The sequence below is a fragment of the Ischnura elegans genome, chromosome 4 (genome assembly GCF_921293095.1).
Source record: "Ischnura elegans chromosome 4, ioIscEleg1.1, whole genome shotgun sequence".
NCBI lineage: Eukaryota > Metazoa > Arthropoda > Insecta > Odonata > Coenagrionidae > Ischnura > Ischnura elegans.
Genome location: NC_060249.1, coordinates 74,858,982 through 74,885,161, shown reverse-complemented (window position 1 = coordinate 74,885,161; position 26,180 = coordinate 74,858,982). Strand labels below are relative to the sequence as shown.

The window sequence follows — 26,180 nt, the reverse complement described above, 5'->3', positions numbered from 1 at the left end:
GGTGACGCAAAGTAATTGTATTTTTATATTTTAGGAGGGGAGGAGTTTGGACCCCCCCTCTCGTTCCGCATTTACTGATGAAATGATACAAGATATAGTGAAAAAAAATACAATAGTAAACAGACAACAGCATGCAAATGAATGATGGGCTTTTAAGAGCAATGGAACAATTAATAACAAGGAATGAAGTCTCACCTTCTCTGCAATTGCTCCCCTTCTGTTTTCCTCTTCTTTGAGGGTTATCTCTCTCTCTGCCGTTATCCTCACGCTCTGCCTCAGAGCTTCCTCCAGCTCTTCGATCCTCTCGTCTCGCTCCCTCAAAGCAGCGTCGCTTGCAGCAGGGCTCTCTTCATCATTCTCAGTGCCACACGCCACATCTTGCGCCTGCGGCTTGCTCCCCGGGGTCATTGCACTGCTTGCCTGCATTTCAGACATCATCTCATCTCTTACCTTGGCCCCGAATCGCTCCTTCCGCCTGAATCCAACATACCAGCCACTCCCCATGGCATTCTCAACCCCAGTCACGGCACACCCCTTGGCCCTCCCCACTTCCTCCCACTCCTCCTCGACCCGGAGGCCTCTGACCTGTTGCTGTCATGATTTGAAGAATTTTTTTGTTTTGTGTTTGGATTCCAAAATTTGAGCAAAATTTTTACAGGATTCAGGCAAGGAGAAATGTAAAACCATCAGTGAAATAAAACAAAAAAAATCAACAGGTAAGGGAATGAAACATCAAAATAAAATGCTCACATTTAAAGATAAATAAAAATGTAAAAAGCTTCTTAACGACAGTGGATAGGTAACATACTCAAGTACGGAAGAGCGAAGAGATAAAGGTGTCAGAAAGCAAAGCTGTGCTCATGAGTAAGCCAGAAAGATGCCGTTTGTTTCTTATATTAGGTATTACCGACAAATAGGATAGAAGTTTAGTCTATAATTGGAAGCAGAGAAAAGCATATTAGGTTAATTCAGAGTACTTCATCCAAACCAAAGTCATTTAGTAGAATCAAAGTTATGGGCTGAGAGAATGCTTGGATGATATAACTTGACTATATTTCTGAGCGGATTAAAAGAATGGTGTATTGGTAAAGCAGCTGTGGTGCTCATCTCGTTGCAGCAACAACTGTGGCAGTGAAACAAATTAGAATCATGATAATTGGACTCAGACCCAGTCTTAAAATGTTTTTCCCAAAACTATCCATTGCTCATTGATTCCCACAGCTATTCTAATAACCTTCACGTGTGCTTATAAGCTCAATTTTAATTTTGCGACTCAAAAAAATTCATGTGGCACATTTGTGACTGACCGGTGCAAACTTGCAAACACATTCCTCATTTTTTTTAAGTGGCGAAATATAGATAAACTTTTGCACACGATTTCCCCCACGCAAGAGAAAAACTGAACACTATCATTTAGCTCCCTTTTTCAGTCTGTAAGCTAATAAAGCTTTCTGACATTAAAGTCAATATGTAGTAACAAGAGCAACAGCAAAGGCATCAGCAACAAATCTATTGTGGCAAAAGTTCCTTTCCTTTGCTGAGGGCCCACAAAAGGGGCTCCTAACACTCCCTCTGGCATTAATTTGCATAACCACAACAATCCAAACTGTACAAAAGATAATGACAATGTATTCATATATAAATTTGCTCTAAAATTAAAGGAAATGTCTTGAGTGGAGGTATGAATGAGGGAAAGAGGCCTAAAAGAAGCTTTTCAAAAAGCCAGCTGGGCCAGAAGCCTAAAGTTCAACAAAAAATTAGTTTCAGCAAAATAAAAAAATAGGTATACAGAGAATAAAAAATTAAGTTATGGAGAATTGGATGGGTTACGAGGAAAGAGGAAAAAGAAAAATGGCAGACATGTTAGTAGATTATTCACATTCCAATATTTCAAAACTATCCAATGTTAACCAAGGATTCACAATACAGCAGAATACTGCTTACCTCTTCCCTCTTTCTTTGCTCCTCCAATTGTGCATTTGTTTGCTGCTGACTTTTCAGCTTAGCTTGTGCATTCTTCAAAGCACTAAAAGTGAAGATAAAAATCATTATTATTAATGGGCCTAAGGAGAAACTTTGTAGATAAATACATTTAAGGAGTTACAACCACAACTGCACACAGATTCAGTTAATTTTGGTTATATTGCAGCTAATACACATATTTTATGATGCAATGTGAAACTTGACATGCCCCTCAAAATATTCCAGTTTTTTCCATATTTTGCAATCTTTTTATCAAACTTATCATAGCTCAATTTCTATTTTCAAACTCTGATTTATGTCATTAGCTTCCCACCAATGCTATTGGAGAAATGTCAATTAAATTAAAATATGCTCATATTTCCTAATTACAGGTAGTCTGTGTACTACAAATATTGATTATTGTACATATAATACTTATATCTGGAACAGGTTTTGTCTAGTATAAATTTTCAACCTCTATTTTCCTTTCAATATGTTGGCAGCTTAATGCTACAAAACAGAAAAAACAGTGAAAACTGTATCATACCAGGTAAAATTTTAAATTGTACGATGAATAATTATACTCAGGAGCAAACAATGGTAGAGAGAGCTGATTTAAAGAGAGTCATGTAAAATTATGGGAATTAGAACTAAGACTCACTCTTGCAGCTCCCTTATGGCTTTGTCCTTAGCATTCTGCTCCTCCTGCGTCATCTGTACAAGTTGCAGCAATCGGTCCGTCTCGGCCTGAGCTTGCTTGGCATCTGCCTTCGCCTTCTCATTCTCCTGCTCAAGCACCGCCAGTCGCTTTGCCAGCTCCCCAGCATCTCCTCCTGCAGCAGCCGCTGCTGCAGCGCCCTTGGCCAACATTTGCTGCTTCTGCTGGGAACAAAACAAAGCCTAGTTCAGTTTTTCAAAGGTTAAATCCAAAATTAATACCCAGAAGCTTTGTTTGGACAAACCTTGATTTTACATAGTAATATAAGTCTGGCTGGTAAACCTTGACTGTGGTTTACTGTGCTTTATTTTTGTGAGGGCCCATATTTTTGTCCCTTCATCTTTGTTAACCCTCCGTTAGTTGCGTCACATTTTGGAACATTATTTATCACGCAGCATCTCACAGACACCATTTTGGAATGGTTAAAAAAAATGTATGAAACACAACTAACTGTTTTAACTACGATAAATATTCAACGGACTATGAATGGACAACATATTTATGCATAATAAAGATGGAGATATTTGTATTAATGAAAGACTGAGTACTACTTATTTTGACGTTTCTCACAGTTTTTCTTTCATTGAAATGATATAAACATGACTCCAAAATAGTGCTGTGCAAGAGTCTCTTCTCAGTAGTCGAGACAAGTCATTTCTAAGGAATGGGATTCTTGGTGAGGCGAGAGTCTCGCCTAGGTGGGAAGTCTATGCCGGTTTTGGCTGAAAGCAATACCAGTAATGAAAAGCTGACATTGGATTGTTTTGCAGATTTTAATGGAGTACCCAAATAGAGATTTGAAAAAGTGTGCTAAGATCCATTTTCAGTTACTGATACGATAATATTTTTCTGCTGGCTTGTGCAAAATTATGTGGGAAAAACTGGTGCCCTTTGCCTATTAGTTTTAATGCTTTACAAATTTTTTGCTGCACATCGTCATGGTCAGCCAAGACACATTGACAGTCTCGATCCGGCCCAGTTGCTCCTAACCAAGCCAAGGCAAGGACCTGAGAATCGAGACAGGACATACTCCAAAATCCTACTCCAAAATCATACATGAATCAACCGATTTATAATTCAATTAATACCTCAAGTATGTGGAGATCTATATTTGAAAAGTAAACCAAATACAGAAAGCAGGCTTGGATTCCAACTTTTAAAAGATTAAGCAACAAATGAAACTAAAATGATCTGAAATAGGGAAAGCCAATTGGAGCCGATTCCAGTTAAACAAAATTTGGTAAGAAAGGTAAGAATTGTCAAAAATTTCTAACATTAAAGTTAACTGATGAAGTGATTGGGATTGCTTTTTGAAGACTGTAAGACTTTCCCAAGCTTGGAAAATTTCTAAAATGTATGCTGATATTAAACACATTCAATGTGGCAAGATGGAAATTGCTTTAAGTACATTCCCTCTGGTGAGGGCAGCCAGAAAATTCTCAATTGATAAGTGCATTTTTCATACAGAAAAAATAAAGTGTCAATCGTTGGCTACGTTATTAAAAATTACTGTCGTATAAAAGGTGTAAAGAGGCAAAGTCTAAAAATGTAATTATAATCAAAACAATAACAGCTGTTCTGCTCCTTTATTACTAAATAATTAAGGAGGCCATGTTATGGACCACCATGTTACTTATCCTCCAGAGATTTTAGGCAAAACAGAGGGGACTATATTATAAAATTACTTTTTCAAAATTAATTTTTTTCCCCCAGTAGAGTTCCAAAAGCATCTGACGTGCAAAAAAACACTGAGGTGAACATCCTCAGCTCTGAAAGCCTACCTTCTGAAGTTGAGCCTCCTGCTGTTCCAGGTCTTTCCTTCGCTTCTTGAACTTCATCTCCGCATCTGCAAACGCCTTCTCCCTCTCCTCCAACTGCTGTCTCTGTTGCTGCAACTGTTGTTGCTGCTGCTGAAGCTGCTGTTGCATCTGCTGACCCCCTTGCGGGTGCTGAGCCTGCTGCTGTGCTTGCTGTAGCTGTTGCCGCAACTGTTGCACCTCTTGCTGTAGTTGCTGCATTTGCTGCGAAGGGGGAGGTCCCCTTCCTGCCGCTGCGGCTGCTGCCCTCTTTGCCTGCTCATCTGCATTCCGCCGCGCCTCCTCCGCATGCCTCCTAGCCTCTTCAGCCTTCTTCCATTGCTCATCCAGCTGTTTCCTGTTCTCCTCCATATGCCGCTTATGCTCCTCCATCTGTCGCCTCTGCTCATCAAATTGACGCCTTTGTTCATCGAATTGCCGCCTCTGTTCTTCAAGTTGCCGCCGCTGATCTTCCAACTGCTTCCTTGCCATGTCAGTCTCTTGATTCGATCTAGCTGACCCACTGGCCAATTTTTGATTTGCTTCATGAAGGTCAAGCTGCAAATGGTCAGCAAAAATAAATGATTATTGTATAACTGATGACAACAGATAATGTTCTAGTTAGAATAAAGTGTTAGTAAGCAACCAACAAATAACTTTTCCACCCTAGGCTGGAATGGGCTCACAGCTCATGACAGCATATATCTGGTAAAAAGGAATACACACAATAAAATAAACATGCAAGCATAGAGGCAGAAACCATTTCTCAAGTTCAAATGTTTTCAGCACCTCAGGTTCCAGCTAAAGCAAAAAAAGTCACATAGCCAACATCAGAGAGACCCAAATCTAAATTATAATAAATATACCTCATTTCTATTAATAACACACATGATAAAAGATATAACATTGAAAACTAGTAAAATACTAAACATCATCAAAAAAATAAAATCAATGCTATGCACACCACTATATGTACTGAATGATCCACAGCAAAATATCTCAAAAGCTTATTGCAACTCTACTTTGGGCGCTTCTTTAACATACAGACTGGAAACTGTGCCATAAGGATTCCTCCGATGAATGGTGTTCACTTAACGCCACTCAAAAATAAGTCAGGAATCACATCTGGACTCTAAAAAATGCAAAATAAAATTTTTAAATAATGCATAAATCATCTTTCAAGTAAAAGTAAATGACAAATCAAGATAAAAAAGCATTACATAATAACATATGTAAATAAATAAACAGATAAATATATACATACTAAGCTATTTTCTGTCAAAAATAAACAACTATGAATACAAATAATAAAAAACATAAAACTCTACTTTTATTATCATGTGAATGAATGTATGTTGACAGTCATAAGCATAGATAAAAAAGAAAATCTTGACCTTCCCGAATCCTGAACTAAGCAATATCTTGTTAAGTTCAAATGAAAATTTTACGACTGAAGTAATATATGTATTTTCAAGCACAACTTACATAGCTAAACTTCAATTTTCAGGTAAAACACAGAAAATGACCATTATGATAAAAAAATAATCTCGAGGTAAAGAAAAGGTTGTACCAACGATAAAATGCATTTGGCCATAAAAAATTAAAATTGTAAAGAGCATAGCTTTAAAAAGCAGAGGGAATTGAGGAATGTAAAATTCCTAGCACTAAAGATATGCGCCAAAATAGATACTTTGATCACTATTGTAAAATATAAAATTGATAGTCCACATGATACAGAAAGGCAAATTTAAAAAAAATGGGAATACCCAATACACCATTCTTGAAGATTGTATTGTGCACAGGATTTTGCAAATTGTTTCAGTGTTCATAAGTACTCATAATTTAAAATTAATATGTAGCATCTTTGCATCAAAATTTCTAGGCTATTATTAATTAATTTTAAACTCAATGGCAAGTTTCATCATTGCTAAAATCTCAACAGAAAAATTTAATGTACAAATATTACTTGGCTTGTGTACTTTTTCCATTTAAATGATTTACTCCATTAACACTAATGGAACTGAGCCAATATCTAAAATCATCCCTTTTTCATTGAGTTTTCACATGGCAGAGGATTAATCTGTGATGAGGACTATCCTCACCTATCCAAGCCAATCTTCAGGTGGAAACTCTGATGAAAATGACTGAATGAGTGATTATTAATAACCACAAAATAATTTTTCAAATTTAAAAAGACAAATATAGGTTGCACACATTTAATTTAAATATCAAAATGCAATAATTGGTATTTAGGTATATTTTCATGTAAATAATAGGTTATCATTATGAAAATTATTCATCAAAATGTAATGCATAAGACAAATATATTTTAAAAGATAGTGAAAAATTATTTTTCGCAATGGAAACTTCTCATGAAAAATATGTATTTCCAATCATTGTGAAATATGTACAAAATGGACAGTAAATAATATGAAAATACTCTAAATATATGCAAGTTATCATTACTCCTGTAATGCTGAGAGCTGTAAAACTTCTTTCAATTTTGTTTGGGAAGATAAGCAAATTTTACCTCCTCACATAATTTTATCATACTTAACTTAAAAATCAGATTATTGTATATTTAATTACTGAATTTACAGTTTAAATGAAATTGATGATAAAAAATACCAGTTTAATACTGGATGACAAAAGAGGTAAATAAACGTATAAAATTAGCACCATTAATGTTTTTATCATGGACGTAAACAAAATTGATCAACAACTAAATCACAGGGAAAATTTGTGACAGACAACAATGACATAGAGGTTGTCTACTTTCATTGCATAATTCGGACTTTGAAATTCATTTCTATGCTTGAGTGCACCACTCACCTGGTTCTTCTCCAACTCCCTCACGAGCATCTCAAGCTGTGCCTGGAACCTCTCTCTTTCCACACCAGCACCCTTCAGCTCCTCTTGTGCTTTGGCCGCTTGCTTCCTGGCCTCTTCTGCTTCCTTCCTGATCATATCGCCATCGTGCTTCACCTTCATCATCTCTTCGCGGACCTTCTTAACTTCCTCAGCCGCCTGCTCCCTTGCGTGAGCAACTGCTTGTTGCTGTTGCCTTGACAGCGATTCCCGGCCCTCTCTCATTGCAGCCTCCTTGGCTTCCCGGACTGCGCTTTGTGCCTTGGCTAGCTGGCGCTGGAGTTCAGCTACAACCTGTAATGTATGAATGATAATGTATTCATTATAAAAAGCACTTTTATGTAAAAGAAAATCCCTTCAAATTAAAGATAACAAGAACCTTTAATAAAACAGTAATATTAATTGGTAGCAATTTATTATTTAAATTTTGCTTATTTTGGGACATACAAAATAATTTCACAAAAAACACCCAATATTTAGGTACATTCATTGTCTTTTATGCCACTGTTTAATAAACTCTAGCTGGCAGAAGCTTGGATTTATACCTTTACTAGCTGACCCGGCGAACTTCGTACCGCCTAATAATCACTGAACAGTTTAGTTACACCATTTATTAATCAAGAGCAGACTGTACTGATTTTAATAATAATTAGATTACATTAATGCAATAATAAAAAATAAAAAAAACATAAATAAGCATAAAAATGGCTGTTTAGAAATATATTTTTTTTATTCAAACTACACCGGGTAAGTAGACCAAGGCAAGTACATACAGATTTTTTCAATGAATTTTCTAATTTTTTTGTTTTAACTTAGAAAATTTAAGGCACTGTGGCTTTACAAAGCAATTATTAATGTCAAACCCGTTCTTGGAGCAAGTTTACACCACGCTAGAACGATACTTGACTGATGCTCAAAATCTCGTAAAAAACCCTAGAGAGCAGTATTAATATGTTATATACTCATGGCACGCTAGTTATAACTCGGTTCACGGAAGTGCACTACGTAAACATACCACGGCACCTACACATTCGGGTTTAATCTCTTGACTTAAGCACTCTCTGATATATGACCGTTTTTGTTCTTTTTATCAGGCCCAAGGTGAAGCGGATGAATCGAAGTAAATATAGCGAAGCGAAGAAAGAGATTAAGCGGATGGTTTACCTACTCGTAAACATACTACATATAAAATCTTGGGTTTTTCATGAGCATATGAGCACAAACACTGAAAGATTGACCTTGTAATTTGTTAATCACCATCACGAATGCAACACAAAATGGAATTTGTGTAAGCTCAAAAGGGCATACAAGTTCGGATCATGGATACTTCGGAATGCGAACTTCATCATCTTTGAATTTTCCTTTGAGTATAGTCGCTTGAATCACATTCATTATTAGTTTTTTACATCACCAAACGCGTTCCGTTGGATAGTTTTGGTTGGTTTAGGTATCGAAAGATCATGAACACAGAGCCTACCTTTAGCTGTAAATCCTGCTGTGGTAAGCCAGGTACGTCCAAGGACTTTAAATATTCAAAGAGATAGTTGGCAACTTCGTCTCCGTTTGTTACACAGTTAAAAGTTTTGAATTCATGCAGAGTACCAACTATAATATATCCTGATTTACCTAGTTTAGAGTCATCCAAATCTTCGTCCTAGGCCGTCAATATTGCTCGCTCAATCAACCATTTGTGATTTTTGTGGTGATCAATCATTCGGGAACACTTCGTTCATGAGCTCACCTTCCAATGAAACTAATTTGCAAACATTCCGAGGACTGCTCGATTCGTCGACAGGAACACAGGGCATTACCGATTTTCAACAATTGCTTGGAGATTTGTTTACAAATACGGTAGTGAAGTGTCAACTCGAGCTGGGGTTACAATTAGCTTGAATTAAATTTAAAAAACATAATTTCAATAGTTTGAATATATTTGACAGTTAAAATGTTATATTGCTACGAAGTTCAGTTATTAAATTGGTAAAAACAAAACAAATAATTTAATTTGTGGTTTTGACCGACTTATCAATTGTTCTTGCGTTACTAACTCCTAAAAACATATCACTAAGAAAGAGATGAATTTTTTGTGAAATTATCCTATTTTTAATGTCCTATATGTTATCCGGGGCTGAGACGAATCCAAAGAACCTAATATCATTAAAATCGGTGCAGCCGTTCTCCAGTTATAAGTGTTCTAACTAACACGATTTTCGACTTTCTTTTATATATACCTTTATTTGCAAGACTAATTGTCATCACTTTTATTTTAAGTAACAACTGCTGCCATATAGTTCTACCGCAAATTTTCACCCTCACAAATATCAGTTATGATTTAGGGAAACATTCAAATTGGGATGACCTCCAATTGGAGGATTTGATAATTACTAATGAGTTTACGTTAGTAGTCATGAAAATATCTTAGAATTTGTAACAGTTGCACATTGAAAATATGGAGGGTGAAATGTTGATGTTCTAGTCGGATTATAAAAATGCTGTGTCATTTTCTTCCAATTACCAGTGGTCTCATCTACATGATCACAACTTATCTACCTCTGCGATTAATGGATGAAGAACTACATATTTCAAATATTTTGAATCATTTATAATCATAAATTTTATGAATTTGTTAGTGTTTTTCTCATTACTTGACCCAATGTGCAAAATAAATCACTAAGTAATGTTCCATAAAAACTTTGATATTCAATGATTTATTTTGCACATTAGATATGTCATATGTGGTTCGACCACGTGAAGTCTGAGCACGTGATATATATTACTTGATCCTTTACTCAACAATGCATCATTCCCGCTGATGTCAAAACACATTATGAAAAACAATATTTCCCGTGTTGCAGAGTTACCTACATTCAGGTAACTGATCTATTCGTCTGTAATATCGTTAATCCGGAATACATCTGGTCCAAAGCATTCCAGATTATCAATATCCCACTATATTAAACTCCCACACTTACTACACTCTAGAACCTGTTTCCCAGCTTGATTAATTTCAGAACAAGAGATCCAAAAAGTCAGATGATGCATGTTTGATTATAACTACTGAAGTTTTTCAAGTTAGCAGCTGAGGAAGTAGACACCAGATGGTTTGTACCTCTAATTAAGATTAGTTTCACCATTTTTAAACCGGAAAATGCACTACTTTCAGGCATCATCACTCATACCCACCTTCTCAGCAGCCTCTGCCCTTAGCCTTTCTTCCTCCAGTGCCCGTGCAGCTGCGTGCTCCCTTGCCTCGGCTTCCTTCGCTGCCGTTGCAGACACTTGTGCTCTAGCTGCTGCCTCTCGTTCCTTGACACCCGACTGTGCCTTGGCCAGCTGCCGTTGAAGCTCAGCCACCACCTTCTCGGCAGCTTCTGTCCTGAGACGCTCAGCTTCCGCTGCTCTTCTGGCCTCCCTCTCGCGAGCATTTGCCTCCTCTCGAATCTGAAAAATCAATCAATAAACAACATTTTCAATGGCTGTCACATAATATAAGGCCACAAAAATCACAGCTACTTTGATCATTAGCCCCTGTACAATAGTACCTCTGAAGATTTCACTTTTGAACACATGAAGTCCTCATGTTATTATTTTCTTTTACGAAAATTGAAGAAACCCTCACATATATACATCTCTCTGGAGTCAAAAAAAAGATTATTATTTGCTCAATATAATGTGAATCAGCATACAGAATTTCATGTATCATAGCTGGGGCCTAAGAAAATGTGCAGATATTTAAGAGTCAATGATTACTGGCTCTCTAGGAAATGAGGTAATACATGTCAAGAATGAGATTCGAGATTCCCGTAGTGGTAGTGAACTTAGAAAAAATTCAATTAGAGTCTACAGAGGCATAGGCAGATTTAGAAGGAAGGGACACATCCCCCCCAGAAACTTAAAAACACACAAGATTTTTAATATGGCTATCATTAGGTTTTATTTTGTGTATTACGGAGCCTCAATCATTTTATTTAATGCATATTAATAATTTTCATATCAAAATAAAGAGAAAAATTTCTACAGCAATTGCTGTATTTTTTTCGATCTCAAATATGAAAAGACCTGTCGGACCCTTGTGCCCCCCCCAGAAAAAAATCCTGGATCCGCCCATGTACAGGGGTGATACATTTCATTTGTAAACACAATCACCCTATTTTGCTTCATCATCAAATAGTGCACTATACAATAGTAATATAGTAGGTACACTGGATTAAAATAATTAAAGATGGAGTATACTTGTTTAAAATAATGAAACTAGAATCAACACAAACTTGATCATGAAATAAATGCGCATTCCATCCCAAAGCAACAAGAACTAATTTTGATCCTGTGGTGATGCAACCCACATAACGCCTTCATATCACTAATCTCCATAAAATGAAGTCATAATTTTTTAGGACTTGACATATGAAGGACACATGAAGGTCTCTTTGCTATACACCAATTAACATTTCACAAGGTGGAAACTCAACCAGTGCAGTATATCCCCAAAAACTGGGGTCCTTGGCATAACATAAAGTGACAAAAAAGCCAATTCTATATCGTAGTATTTATAAGTGGCAGCTTTGCAGATTAATTTGGGGGCCTGAGAATATTCTAAATTATTTCAGCTAAACATTTGTAATGTAAAAATGCTAGTTTAATCGTCTATTATATGTATACATATTTCCAAGAAAATAGAGGCAAATGCCATTTAGCCAAATTTCTACGCAGTACCTTGTATTAAAATGTTTTGGAGGCTTAGGAGTCTGGCACCTTGTAAACTAAAAATGGCCAGATTGCATATATATCACTTATCTGCTGCCATGCACTTACATACAATAAATGTTGTTATTGTGCCCTTAGAGGCTAGATTTTTGCATGTCTCTATGGCCAGATTACATATGTAACACTCATCTGCTGCTAAGCACTTACTCAAAAATAAATGCTGTTATTGTGCCCTGAGAGGCTAGATATTTGCTTGTCTCTCATTAACTCCCATGTTTAGGTAAAATACCCTAGGAAAGCAAGGTTGGATATATGTAAATCATCATATACAGTGGAACTTGTTTAGTACGTTTCTGAAGGGACCACAAAAAATGAACGTACTAACCAGGAAAACGTGCTAACGAGGAAAGTAAAAAATAGCAGTCGGGGTAATTGCAATCTGTGGAAAAGTCGTCATAATTACAATTACTATCGGTAGTTCTTGTAGGATCGCCTTCCTGAACTCTTTTCACCTTTAAAATAAAGAAAATGGGCGCTACATTGAAAAACAATACCGTGTGAATAAAAAATCACAATGTTTCATAGATTTCCCGAAGACAATTACATGAAAACGGCGTCTTTCTCCCATGATTTATCCTATATGTATTTATAGAAAGAGGACAAGTAAACCTAAGTCATTTCTTTTTTGTCACAGCATACTCGGAGAATATAACAACAACCCTGAGTATGTCAACGGGTTGTTTTTAAACATCATAAAAATTGGACAAAATTATATTAACCTTAAATTACGGCAACAGCCGTACACATTTGCTTCTGGAATAAAGCCATATCGATTGTTATAGCGATCGATATATCGAATAATAACACGCAAGATTATTAGATTACGACGTAATTACAAGAAGATTTTATATTATACAGTTGAAATTTACTTTTAAAATTTGTTTAATGTCGTCTGCTTTCGTGCCGAGATCAAGTATTTTTAAGCTAAGCTTCGCGTGGAGATCCAGAGCATCGTCTGCTCCCGCAGCAGTAGTCAAATACGCACGTACTCCGTAGCATTGACGTCGTGCAGTACTGCTTTAGATAAAGTGGGAATTGGATAAGACTCATTTCTTCATCATCATAACTCGTGCAATAGCAGCAATTGCCCACTTGTGAAATTTGTGCGCAGTGGGCACTCCAGAGGCAACAGAAGGTGAGGAGCTCGGGGTGGGGAAAATTGGGGCTTCTCATTGGCTGCAGTTTTTTTTGCATAGTCAGACATTCCTGATAAATGGCCATATTTTATTATTCATCGCGTCATAAGAATTGAGAAATGCATTTGGATAAATCACGGTCGAAGAAAGATATGTGGAATGAATGCAAGAATTTTAATGGCTAGTAATAATAAATTAAATCATGAATTCGGAGCATTACGACCCTTAAGAAGATACTGGAGAACGAATTGCGGGTTGCGTCACGGCTAGCAATTGAGCGTACTAACCAGGAAAGCGCAATTTTTTCAAACGTACTAACCAAATACTTTTACCTGTATTTTGTTCTGATGGTACCGGGGCCGAGAGAAATCGTCGTACTAAGGAGGAAAACGTACTAAGGAGGAACGTACTAACCAAGTTCCACTGCATATGATATCAGATATCAAAGATATGGCAGGAAATTAAAAGAGGCTCACTCAAGACTGTATTGACAAAAGGGAACTGATAATGGAGTAATAAGCATACCTATCATTTTACCTGTACACTTATTATTTCATGTTGTTCATAAAATTTGTGGGTTTATTTTAATAAAACTATTTTTCTGACATGGTCATTTAAATCTGTGACAAAGACAATTAATGTACCAATGAGTTAGAAAACCTACTATGATGGCTTTAGCTGCATCAATAGTGAATTTCAATGATCATAGAATACAGGAAAGATAATCATAGATAAACTAATATTGTATGTTCCGCAAATTTTTAATGGTCTGACCCAGGATTCGACACTACACACTTTTGAGAAAAACATAGTGTAGAGTGTTGAAACCTGGATCAAATCATTAAAAAATCTATGGAAAAAATAACATTAGTGTATCTGAGATTATATTTCCTGTTAGGTAGTTCTACCCTAAAGTTAATCATCTTACCCTTTGAATTTCCTCTGCTGTCGCACTTCCCTGCTGAGCCCGACCACCCAGCTCTTGCTGTAGGTTGAGAAGCATTTCCTGAGACTTCTCAAGCTGCGTCACCAAGGCATCACGTTCAGAGTTGGCCCGAGACTTCTCTGCCTGGGCTGCCTCCAAACGTTCGTGCAATCTCTCCAATTCCGTGGCCATCCTCTCAAACTCTATCCTAGCCGCCTCCGTGTTCTCCTGGTACTGGCCAAGGTGAGCCTGGGATCGCTCCAGTTCCCTCGCTAACCTTGTTGCCTCTGCTGTCTGAGTCTCCAGCCTCTCACGAAGCCGTCTCCTCTCACCCTCAGCTGCTTCCGAAGCCTCCGACCGAGCTCGCTCGATCTCGGCAGCCGCACCTCTACGTGCCGCAGATCTAGCTCGCTCCACCTCACCTGAACAAGGGGGTTGAGCAATGGAGTTGCATTTTCACAAGCATAATTAGATGGATAAAGAATAACTGACTTAAATTAACATTGGATAGTACATAATTAAAAGAGACTTCAGAGTTTATAGTTTGGAAAACACCACTAGTATATTGGCCCACAGGAATGCGTGTACATCAAGCATTATTATTTTGAGAAAGGTCCCATTACCCGACTCAAACAATGTTGTAAAAGATATTTTTGAAAGATTCGTTTCTTTTTGACCTTCAACTATTTTTCTCTCCTCTCAATCCATGCACTTATTTTGCTATTTTGCTGAGTTTTTTTTTTCATTTTTTACATATAAAACTCATCAATAAATTCCATTACAAATTAGCAAGCCGTTAAAAGCTTTTAAACACTAAAGTCTTTTCACAGATGCTATTCATCCAAATGGTATCTACTTTTGCAGAAGACAGCCAAAAGCCCAGCAGAGATATTTAAGTTTCACTACATTACTAAACTTTATCACATTCACATTCAATAACATCTGAATTAATAGGATCACTTGCACTTGCATTACCTAATTACTTGCCTTACAAATACATTCTTTAAGATGATATCTCTATTAAATCCTCAAATGCTGAAGATTTAAGAAAACTGACTAGTTCAAATGAATTGATACTCTTTGCCTTTGAAATAATGACCCTGCTTCAACAATAATTGAATATTCAACTCTAGTCAGTCATTTCCATCCATTAGATACTGTTGATAGAAGATCATGAAGCTGGATTGGGATCACATAGGCCGTTTATGCTGACCAGAAAAAATTCATGGCTGACTAATCATTCAACCTAACTGTAGCCTTCATAAAAAAGAGATAAGCACTGCTGTGTAAACTAAAACTGCTTAGTAATTTAAAATGGGAGAATGCTTATCTCTAGTGGCATTTCGCAATGAAAAGGAGAAGGCATCACAGATGATCTCATCCCAGCCTTCTAGATTAAAATGCAAAAAATATGCAATGCGATCTCAAAAAAGTATACCATATTGTTGAGGAATAAACTTTTGCTTATTTTGTGTAAAGCTACAAATTCAAAGGCCAATTAAATTAGAGATTAAGAAATTACAGCATAATAATTTACAGTGATCAAAAGTGACCATATGATCTAACCATTAGCACTAATCAGCAAAGCATCAGAACAAAAAAGACAAGTTTCTCCAAACTGCATAACACTTGCTTTCACAGCCTGCCACCTCACCAGCATTCTAGGGCTTCATACCCAGTAAAATATCTTTAAGAATCAATTCATGTCCTAGCAGAAGAATTTGCACCAAAAACGAACTCATGTTAAATATGAGAGAATAAAAGTTAAACTAAGATTACAACAATTCATCGGATCCCACTGATGTCACTGATTTGAAAGTAGGCAAATCATCAGCTAAAAGGTGAGAGATATTTATATGATTCAAAATATGTGTGTGAGTGTATCTGATTTTAAGCCTGATTTCCCAAGGAATGGCGTTACACCAAAATATGTAATGCAATAGTTTTGAATTGATAGCTGAAAGGTCAAAGCCATTTTATATAGAAAAATATTTTGGAGACACAATTATTTCCTTGTCCATCAACATCATACGTAGCATGCAATCAACATGCTGGCATTGGTGGCAGTGGGGTAAAGTCCTTCTTACTGCCACACAAGAGGTCGCGGGTTCAAGTCCCACTTGGATAGGTTGCAACTATCCAGGGCGTGTATGTCCATGTACATTTGATTGTTAAGTTCAGAACCCCAATGTATAAGGCTTATGGTGCTGTTTTTGGTAATACAGGAATAAATGAATAAACACTCTCTCACCTGTAAGCCTGGCAACTTCAGCTTCGAGTCTTGATCGTTCAGCCCTTTCTGCTTCAATCGCAGCTGGACTTCTCCTGTCCCTATCAATTTGAACACTTTCAGACCTGAGTTTCTCAACTTCCATCCTTGACCTCTCAAGGTCCACCCTTGCCCTTTCCAACTCTGACCGCACACGATCAGCCTCTGCTCGATACCGATCGGCCTCCGCCTCTAAGCGGGCCCTCTCGAGTCTATCCGTGTCCGCTGGACTACGACGTCCTTCACTACCCGCAGCAGAGCCCGCCCTGAGCCTATCAGCTTCGGCAGAGGCACGGTCCAACCTGTCCCTGAGTCTCTCAAGCTCAACCCTTGACCTCTCGGCATCGGCCGCCGCTTTTGCGCGTACCGACTCGAGTTCCGCACCCAAACGTGCCGCGTCCCTCTCGGCAGCCTCCCGTGCCACGGTTGCCTTCTCCAATCGTTCCTTCAGGCGTGCTGCCTCCACCTCCCCCCTCTCCCTCTCCTCCCTCGTCCTCTCGTGGGCATCCTGGAACTTGCCCAGCCTCGCTGCGTAACGTTCCGCCTCCTCCTTGTGAGTCTCCGCTTCTGCCCTCGCCCTCTCCGACTCCGAAGCGGACTTGCGCAACTCGGCTGCGCTGCGTTCCAGTCGCTCCGTCGCCTTCTCCAATTCCACTGCCAACCTTGCGGACTCCTCTTGAGCCCGCTCCGAGGCCGCCTGAGCCTTGGCACACTGTGCTTGCGCACGCTCAAGTTCAAAGGCCAGGCGCTCTGAATCTGACACTGCCGCGTCTCGCTCTGTCAAGGCGCGGCGGTGATCAGCAGATGCCTTTTCGAGGCGCTCGCGCATGAGGGTGAGGTCAAGGGCATGTCTCGCTGCCTCCTCCTTTGCCTTTTCTTCAGCATCCCGCAGGCGGGCCATCTGAAGGGTGGTTCGGTCACTGCTCTCCGTGACAGATGTCAGCTCATCCTGGAGGCGACGTGTTTCCTCCCGAAGTTTGACCGCAAGCAGCTGAGCCTTCTCCGATTCCACCTCTGCTCTCTCCTTTTCAGCCTCTGCACACTCAAGCTTATTCTGTAGTCTGTACACCTCTCCTTGAGACCTAATGAAAATGAGACACATTAGATCCAAGGACAAGGTAAAATGGCATGCATGAAATTGATTCTCAATTCTCTCACAACAAAGACCATTTATAAAACAGAATAAGGCCATTCATGGACAACAAATACTGCAAATTTTATGACAGTTGTGATCTTAAAAATCCATACAATCAAGGCCCATACATCATGAACACCTTCAGCAATATCTTGGTTGATAATTTTACAACTCTATATTATCTCTTCAATTGGCAAATGTTCACAGAAATACATTGCTCCATGATTTATGCCATTTCAGTCATTTCCATAACAGCAAAGATTTTCACAGTATAATTGAACTGTAAGTCAGAAAATCTAATGGATATAACAGAATATAGGCAATGCATAAAAAATATATCAAGCAGAAACTAATAGGTGCTGCAAGAGAGGGACACAGTGCTTTTTCATCCCACCCAATACCTGCACTACCTGTAGTCCTACTTTCCAGATAATTCATCAGCTACCAACTGTTCCCCATCCACTTCCTCCCATCCTCACTCATGCCAGCATCCAAAATGCACTTGATACATTGAAGTATTGATTAAATTTCCATTCATTGCAAAAGTATGAAGGGATAAATTAGACTGTATTTCTTGGGAGATCAGTCTAGCTCATAAAATTACAGAGGAAAGGAAAACAAGCCTCTCTCTCTCAAATTTCTTCTTATTCTTTTCCCCACATTCAACCAGGAAAGGAAAGCGAAGTGAGAGAGAAGTATTGGTGCAGAAAGAATTGAAAAGCAAAGCTTCGTTGACCTACAATATGGATATAATATCAAATCAGAATTGGGATATCTATGATTTTCCTCCACACAAAATGATGATTTCACAGTAGTAAGATGCAAATCAATGAGTACACTGCCCAAGTTTGTAGATAACTTTTCTTTGGTGGGCTAAAATCCATTGGACTGATAATTGTGGTGAAGTTCAACTGCTGGCAATTATCCATGGCAAATCATCTGTATCTGGATATCCCTTCCATTGGGTAAGACTTGGATGAGATACATGCTATCCATATGCACTACATAGATGAATGGATTAGAGCAAGATGATCGTTGCTATGCCAGACACACAAAGATTTGCGGCCATCATTAGGTGGAGACTTGAGGCTTATTGGCTCCACTTCATGAGCAACAAAAAATTTTAGGCAAATGATTTAATAGGTATCAACTTGATTTATAAGTTAATGCCTGAAATCAATTGATGGCAATTGTCCACTTAAGATTTTCCGCTAATGCATCCGCCATCCTTTTGGCATTCATATATACCTTATATGAAACACATGCTGTGTGCATGCATTGGTTACACAAACCAAGAGAACTCTAGCAACTATTGTACCCATTGCACTGCTGAAGGTCTTGAATTTCTTTCTCTTTCGATTTCTCCTGCTTGAACTCTCATACCTTACCTTGGGTATGAATTCTGAGTAGTAAATCAGTTAAGCATGGAGAATTAAGCACTTGCTTTCCAAGCAGGAAAATCCACCATTCCATGCTGCCATCCAACCATCACAATCGCGGTAGCTTTTTTCTGGATATGTGGTCCTCTTTGAGGGCACCTCTAGCTGGTAATTGCTCACAGATACCCTCCTCCGACAATCTGCCATGGTGATTTAATCCAGCTATTTGTTAGGCTGCATCCCTCTTTCACAGAAAAGATTAAATGCTTAGCCACTACTAATTGAAAGGTCAAAGCAATAAGCAAAAAAATAATTGGCTTTTGGTTCTTGAAGTTCTATAGTCTATGGTGATAAAGAAAAGCAAAGTAATTGACAAGCCAGGCGCTATTCTACATATTATATGGCTTTAGCTAGTTATGAAATTTCTTCAGTGTGTGTTGATCAGGTGCTCCTCTAGTATTTTCATTTTAATTACCTATCATACTTCTCTAGCATCCTTTCAAACTCCTTGTTGGCAATGTCTTTATCTTCAATAGCCTTCTGTGCTACCATTTGGGACTTCTCAAGTTTCTCCTTTAGAATATCAACCTCAGTCAAAGTATCATCTCTTTCCATCTGATGTTCATATAGAAAGAAACAAACAATCAATTAACGGGCAGAAACATTAATTTAAATTTTTATTTCATGGTAAATCCTTAAGTTAAAGCTGGAATAAGCTCCTGGAAATCTAGGACCAATAAATTAGCGTGTGATTTCATTTCAAAAAAAATTTTGTGACAAAATCTTTATGACTTAAAAGGAATGCTTTGATTCATATGATCCAAATTATGAACTTAACTGGCTATAAGTGTATTTTACAACTATAATATGATATGAAATTTTCATAATTATTAGTTGATCACTTGAGTCAATCGACCTCTCTTGGCTCAATGTAATTTTTCCATATTTTTGACTTACTTTTTCTCTTTATTTATGTGATAAAGCAGGGAATTTAAAATTCAGTATGCACTACAAACTTTATTTTAAATGCTAACAGTAATTTTAAAAATTCAATGATTTTAAATGCATGGTGACAACCAAGCATAAAAATGTTCAGCATGACTGACAAAGAAAAGTTTCTATGATTCATTGTGGAACCATAAGCTAGTATTGTTCTTTTGAGAAATGTTAAGAATTTTAGGGAAATTCATATTCTTAAACTCTGATTATTATCCAAATGAGAGCAGCCTAAAATGACCCCTCTCCAGGTAGCACCAATAATATGTCACTGCTTTCCTGAAATAAATTTTTTTCGTAAGACATGTGGTTTTACTCTTCCTTCTTGCATTCATAATAGTTCAACATCAAATTCTTGAATCATTACATGTATTATGAAACTCCACAACATCAATTTTTATTGAGGCACCAAGAAATTCTCATGATGGAAATATGAAAGTCAGAATATGTACTCAAATTGCATAGATGTTCAGTAATGATAATTCTTCTCTTTGCGAATAGTTCAAATCACACCATAATATTCTATGGGTTTTCAACAAATAGAATCACCTCAACATAAATACTGATATCCTCATCAGCCATCAAAGCATTGAGAATAAAGCGATAGTGAATCAACAATACCATGACATGAAGTTAATGAGGATTCAACTGGGAGTTGAATTAAATCATCAAGTTGGATTAAAAATTTCATTTTGTAATAAATAAAATTAAATGAACATCAATTTTAGCTTGATACCTGAAATACAAACATGACCATTTTTAAAAAAGCACATAAACTTTGACAAAATAATTAAAATATTAACATTAATTAGCTCATGTGTCACATAGTCTGTCTTAAAAATAGAAGTTACATGCTAAGGCATTTACTATGAAACTTATTTTTATATACTTTATATCAAAATGCCAAAATATTTTTGCATGAAATATTTTTTTGCTATTAAAGCATAAGGATCTACAGCATCGCTAATTTCAATATATACAAGGATTTCTATTTCCAAGCAATGAAATTATAATTCCTGCACTAGTCTATTTTTTCATTTAAAGAATTTATCTTGCAAACTATTTTTACCTGAGCTAGGGTTCACAATATGTAATGGCATTACTATAGCTATTTCTATTTCCAAATTGTTAAAGATATTTTTTCATCACTAAAGAAAGCTGGCAACTAGAAATTTATTCCTCAAAATCCCCTACAGTTAAATAATTCCATACTCATGCAGAGAATGGGATATAAATTTAATTCCTATGCTTCTTTTTTACTTTGAAGCCCATGTTAGCGTGCACCTGAGGCTTTGTGATTAGATTCCGCAAACATTGTTGCTCAAAAATTTTTGACAACACCTTCAAGTAGTTTACAATGATAATTATTGTTAACACATTCCGTACTGGGGTATTTAAATTCCAAGGAATGTCGAAATTGGAAATATGAGCCTATTAGGGCGTAATGCCTTTGGTTTAAACATGGTTAAAAAGCTAATGTTTAGAATATAACTTTACCCAATCAAACGTTTTGATGCATCAATTCATTATGAATAACGAACAACAACTGAAAACATACTAATGAATACTAATTGTACGCTTTAAAATCGTTTAGGTTGACGCGCCTAAATGACGAGAAGCTTCGTCATCCGTCCAGAACGTTCGGGAAAAAAATGACGAGAATTCTTGCCATCCGTACGCAACGTGTTAAGAGCCCTTAATTCCCAGAAAATATTTCAGCTCTTACAAATAACCACTAAAACCCCCTCTACTGTACCCCTGGTTAGCCTAACAACAAAAAATCTCAACAGCCAGTGATTCCATTCCTAGTCTACAATATATCTTTTGGCAATAGTGATACTTTTCCATAAACAGCATTTTCTCCATATTGCACTTTATGAGTTCCAAAAATTAGCAGACCCATGGGCTTCAAAGTTATGGTACAAATCTTTTTGCTGAATGACATTGATGCAGAACCATATTTATTCTTAAATTCTTATGCAAGTGCAATCACCTATAACATTTTAAAATTAACCTTTGTTAAACAGGTACACCATGCAAAACATAGAACGGAGAACACAGAAAGTTTTGTCTTTCTTGAAAAGAATTTACCATTACATGCATGATCAATTTCAGTAAAAGATTGTTTCCATGCTTGAAAGGATAAAAGCAGATGGACTTTTTTATGCTCCTGGTAAGGGTTTGAGCTATATCCTAACGTGATATTCATTTGTAAAATGGAACTACAAAGTACTGTGAGTGCAGATAATAAGATGCCTGGGTTGTTGTGTGAACTGCTGGGAAGTTTCCTCAACTGCGTCTTTACTAAGACCTCTACCAATGAATGACATTTAACATCAACATCCAATCAGTGAGCTACATCGATAGGATTTCACGTGATGAAAAAGTTTCTCTTATGACCTAATCTCCTTGTGAAAGCAAGTTCTTCCCATGTGAACGTGCTATTAGAGCTCTAAGTAAAACATATTTTAACAAACACTGAACCCAGTTCTTCCGCGCAAATATACTTCATAATATGTAATCTCACCAACATTTAGGTGGGATATCCATTTGAGCATTTTTTCCAGCCTGGAAATTTTTTTAATTCCCTAACAGAACCGGGTGATTAGGTAGATTTAAATAAATTATTTGGCCAAATCTAAAAAAAAGCTTAAATAAATAAATTTTTATATACTGCAAACATGACATAAATGCATCATTCTACATCTAAGCCTTTTCAGATTTTTCTTGATAAACATTCATTACACAATAATCTGAAACACTGGATATGAGGTTTAAAATATAATATTAGTTCATAAAAGAAGATCCATTAAGATAATCACTGCAGCCTGTGAATAATTACAGCACAGTAACATATATATATTTAAAATAAAACTCAGTAAACACTTGACATTACGTCAAGTGCTAAACAGCGTGTTTTAAAAACCTAGCATTCTAAGAAGCAAGCCTAAGTAAGCAAGAACCTGAACATGAAAAAATGAGCAGCATCACCCTATCTCATAGCAAATTCTATTTAAATTATCAACATTTCCTGGTAACTCTTTGATCCTTTAAGCTCCATAGTGGTTGGATTGCATCCAACAAGACAGTCATTGTAACGTGAATAAAAAATGTGAAGCATTTCTTGGATCAAATCATGTTTATAAAAAAAAATACTAAGTCTATTCACCTGAAGTTTCTGCATTTGGGTCTGTGTCTTGTCCAAACGTTCTTGCAGTATACTAAGATCAGTCTGCATGTTGTCTCTATCCCGCTGGGCTTTAGAGGCTGCAGTCTGTAAAACTTCCACTCGCTCCTGAAGCTTTTCTACTTCAACGTGGAAAGAATCATTCTCTTTCTGCAGTCGGCTCATTACGGTCTATAAAGGGCCAGCATAGCGGGAATAATGAAGGCAACTTTTACTTTGGGAGGACAAACTGAACAACTTCCAATAAAGAAAAAAGTCATTTAAATGAAGGGTATGAAAATTGATAATATCAACACTTGACAAGTACAACAAAACTCAAAAGAATCTCCTCTAGTACACCAAAGAAAATGTCTTAACGGAAAATTCTACCTGTGATTTCTCATACTTGTCCCTGAGGCGGTCAGCTTCCAGCTGAGCAGCTTCTCGCTCCTTCTGCAGTCTTGTGGCCTGACCTTGTGCTTTGTCGAGCTGAGATTGCACACTCTCAAAGTCATAGCCTTGTTTTTCTTTCTCCATTTGAAGCTGGCAAAAAAGAAGAAGAAAGACATAGGTCACTTTATATCCATTTCACAAGCAATCAATATGTTAGTCAGAGTCATTGAAAGCCCTTAATAAATTTACTGATTGTGAGTTTCATAATTATCAGTGGCGGTGCCTGCATATACACATGTTCGCAACTGCACACCCAAAGGTGAATGAATTATAAAAGAAAAATATGTATGCCTTTGCAAAGAAAAATATAAAAATCCTGTCCACACAGAGATGGGATATGAAGCTCCAAATGCTACTGCTATCTCCTTGGCGAATGCACCGCTCTACAAGTGTGCAATCCCGTGGCATCGCGCTGGCTGCATATTCGGTCTACGTGATTACTTGTGGGTGCTTGGGAGGGACGACGTAAGCAGAGGAACATGTCATGTTCAAATGGGTGCTGAGAGCAGACGCAACACGACGCGAGTGCGTACATGCATATTTGGTGAGTAACTCGCAGGTACCCAGACGGCACAGGAAGTTTTCGTACCTAAATACGAGGGTGGACAATCAAGATACAAAAGTCGCGCTTAGGAAGTTACTTAGAAGGTTTTGTTTCTTTATTTCCTTTAATGACGAAAAAAGATGCAAGAGGACTGGCAAATTCATATGCATCGATAAAATTGTATCTCATCGATAAAACTGTATTCGGTCTGGGACTATTTTCTTTCGCGGGTGGTGCCATCTGGTGCCATCGTGCCCTATCCTCCTAGAAAGATCACATGCCTTCACAAGCCGTTGGAGATCGCGTCGTTTACGTCACGTCTCACTACATTTCAGGGATTTTTGTGGTTAAGTTAGTGAAGAATAGAGTGTCTGGTAATGGTGAAGTTTCCCTTATTCTTTAATTTCATTCACTGGGCTTCAGAAACGTGTTTGTGAGATATTTTTGTTAGAAATGCCTTTCGTGTGTGTATTGTCGGGATGTAATGGAAACTCCGGGACATATGGTTCAAGTTTTTAGCTCTCCAAAAGATCCTGAGTTGAAGAAGAAGTGCATTTGGGCGATAAGAAGAAAACATTTCACCCCTACGAAAAACTGTGAGGTATGTACTCTTTCTCGCTGTAATTATTTGGATGTAATTTTAAGTCAGAAGTGGCTTCGGGATGTTGATGCATCAACATCCCGAACTATTCACTACTAAAAATGGTGATTCAAAATATTGTAGCAGCAATTCTTTTGAAAATTCTTGCATTTTAGTTGTCTTTTTTGTATTAATTCATTCGGTAAACGTGTGGTTAAAGGAGAAACTAGGAATAAGCTGCCAAGTTTATAGGATCGAATATTGCTTCTTAGCTTGCCCTATGGTGTATTACACGTCGGCTTTCATCATTTCAAATTATCTTATGCTATAGTTTAAAACAATAAAAATATCAGGCATACAAATATTTACTATATTTACGAGCCTAGTAATTTGATTTCTCATGCAGAAATACCAAAAATTGGAAATGATTTGACCTAATAAGTTACATGGTATTTTATTATTTATTAATTTTAGGTGTGTGAGCTTCACATTGCACCATTGTGATATCAGAAAGTAATCTGTGGCCTTGGACGAGAAGACGAGGAGAAAATTCTTGCTGAATGGAAGGTGCCCAGATTGGAGGAAGGTACCATTGCTTCACTGTTACCTGTCGCCAAGAAGACAGACATTGTGGCAGAAGTGACATATTTGTGGATGTGGATTTGATTTGTGCAAGTTGGTGCAGTGATAGTGGACGTTCATCGGAGAAAGTATTGACGATAGTTTGTATGTATCGACCAGTCCTCTTTTAAATAATTTTCTATTCGAAAGAGAATAAGAGTAATTGTTTCGCTAAATTAGATGTGGGATAGAAGAGAAAATTGGAAATATTATTGTGGTTGACAATAGAAAATACATAATATATGTATTGTATTTCTGTGGGTTTTTTCTTTCCTGCCTCTTTAAAATTTCTTGCGGTGGTGACTTCATGCAAAGTAAGTATAAAATCGGAGGTGTGATCTAAGAGATAACATGTTTTATTTTACAAGTGTTTATGCTGGTGATTTGGCAGGACTTTCATATTTTTAATAGGTTGATGCATTTACTGCAGTTACCTAGGGACTTTTACTCATACCAAATAATTTATCAAATACTTTAGCGCCTGATATGGGTAAGTTTTAGTAGCTGAGACTGAACTATACGTTAATTTTTGCTTGCATTTTGATGAATTCGATCATACTAATCGCAGATGTGTCAGCAATCCTGTTTCATCGGCAATTTTTATTTAAAAATCTTATTTCGTCAGGCTTTAGGGTAAGCTTTTTAATGCTCGTGGGCTATGTGATGTCTTATTTTGTGTCAAAATTAATAAGAATTTACTCTCATTAACATCTCAAGGTTTCCAAGTAAGTACGAGCCACTTAACAATGCTGGATGCTGGTGGTGCGTGAATTAGCCGTGAGAATCTCATTTTTCGCAGAGTTATTTAAGTGGCCGAGTAAGTTTTGTAAGTTCTCAATGGGTAAATAATACTATATCATGAATTCTA

At 37.2% G+C, this 26,180-nt stretch overlaps 1 protein-coding gene across 7 annotated transcripts in view; it reads right to left on the bottom strand.

The window, feature by feature from the left end:
- LOC124157679 (trichohyalin) overlaps nucleotides 1–26,180 on the bottom strand; it is a 443,734-nt gene that overhangs the window by 9,288 nt on the left and 408,266 nt on the right. For 4 of the 7 annotated variants that reach the window (XM_046532611.1, XM_046532614.1, XM_046532610.1 and 1 more), the window contains 11 exons: nucleotides 23,505–23,657; nucleotides 23,118–23,306; nucleotides 19,428–19,567; nucleotides 16,421–17,520; nucleotides 14,173–14,591; nucleotides 10,528–10,785; nucleotides 7,309–7,638; nucleotides 4,462–5,034; nucleotides 2,624–2,844; nucleotides 1,945–2,026; nucleotides 196–591 (listed from right to left, as the gene is read on the bottom strand). In XM_046532611.1, coding sequence (XP_046388567.1) covers nucleotides 196–591; nucleotides 1,945–2,026; nucleotides 2,624–2,844; nucleotides 4,462–5,034; nucleotides 7,309–7,638; nucleotides 10,528–10,785; nucleotides 14,173–14,591; nucleotides 16,421–17,520; nucleotides 19,428–19,567; nucleotides 23,118–23,306; nucleotides 23,505–23,657 — 3,861 coding nt within the window. Of the gene's footprint in view, nucleotides 1–195; nucleotides 592–1,351; nucleotides 1,740–1,944; nucleotides 2,027–2,623; nucleotides 2,845–4,461; nucleotides 5,035–7,308; nucleotides 7,639–10,527; nucleotides 10,786–14,172; nucleotides 14,592–16,420; nucleotides 17,521–19,427; nucleotides 19,568–23,117; nucleotides 23,307–23,504; nucleotides 23,658–26,180 lie in introns of those variants that run through there. The other 3 variants (XM_046532615.1, XM_046532612.1, XM_046532617.1) reach the window with 3 other exon arrangements.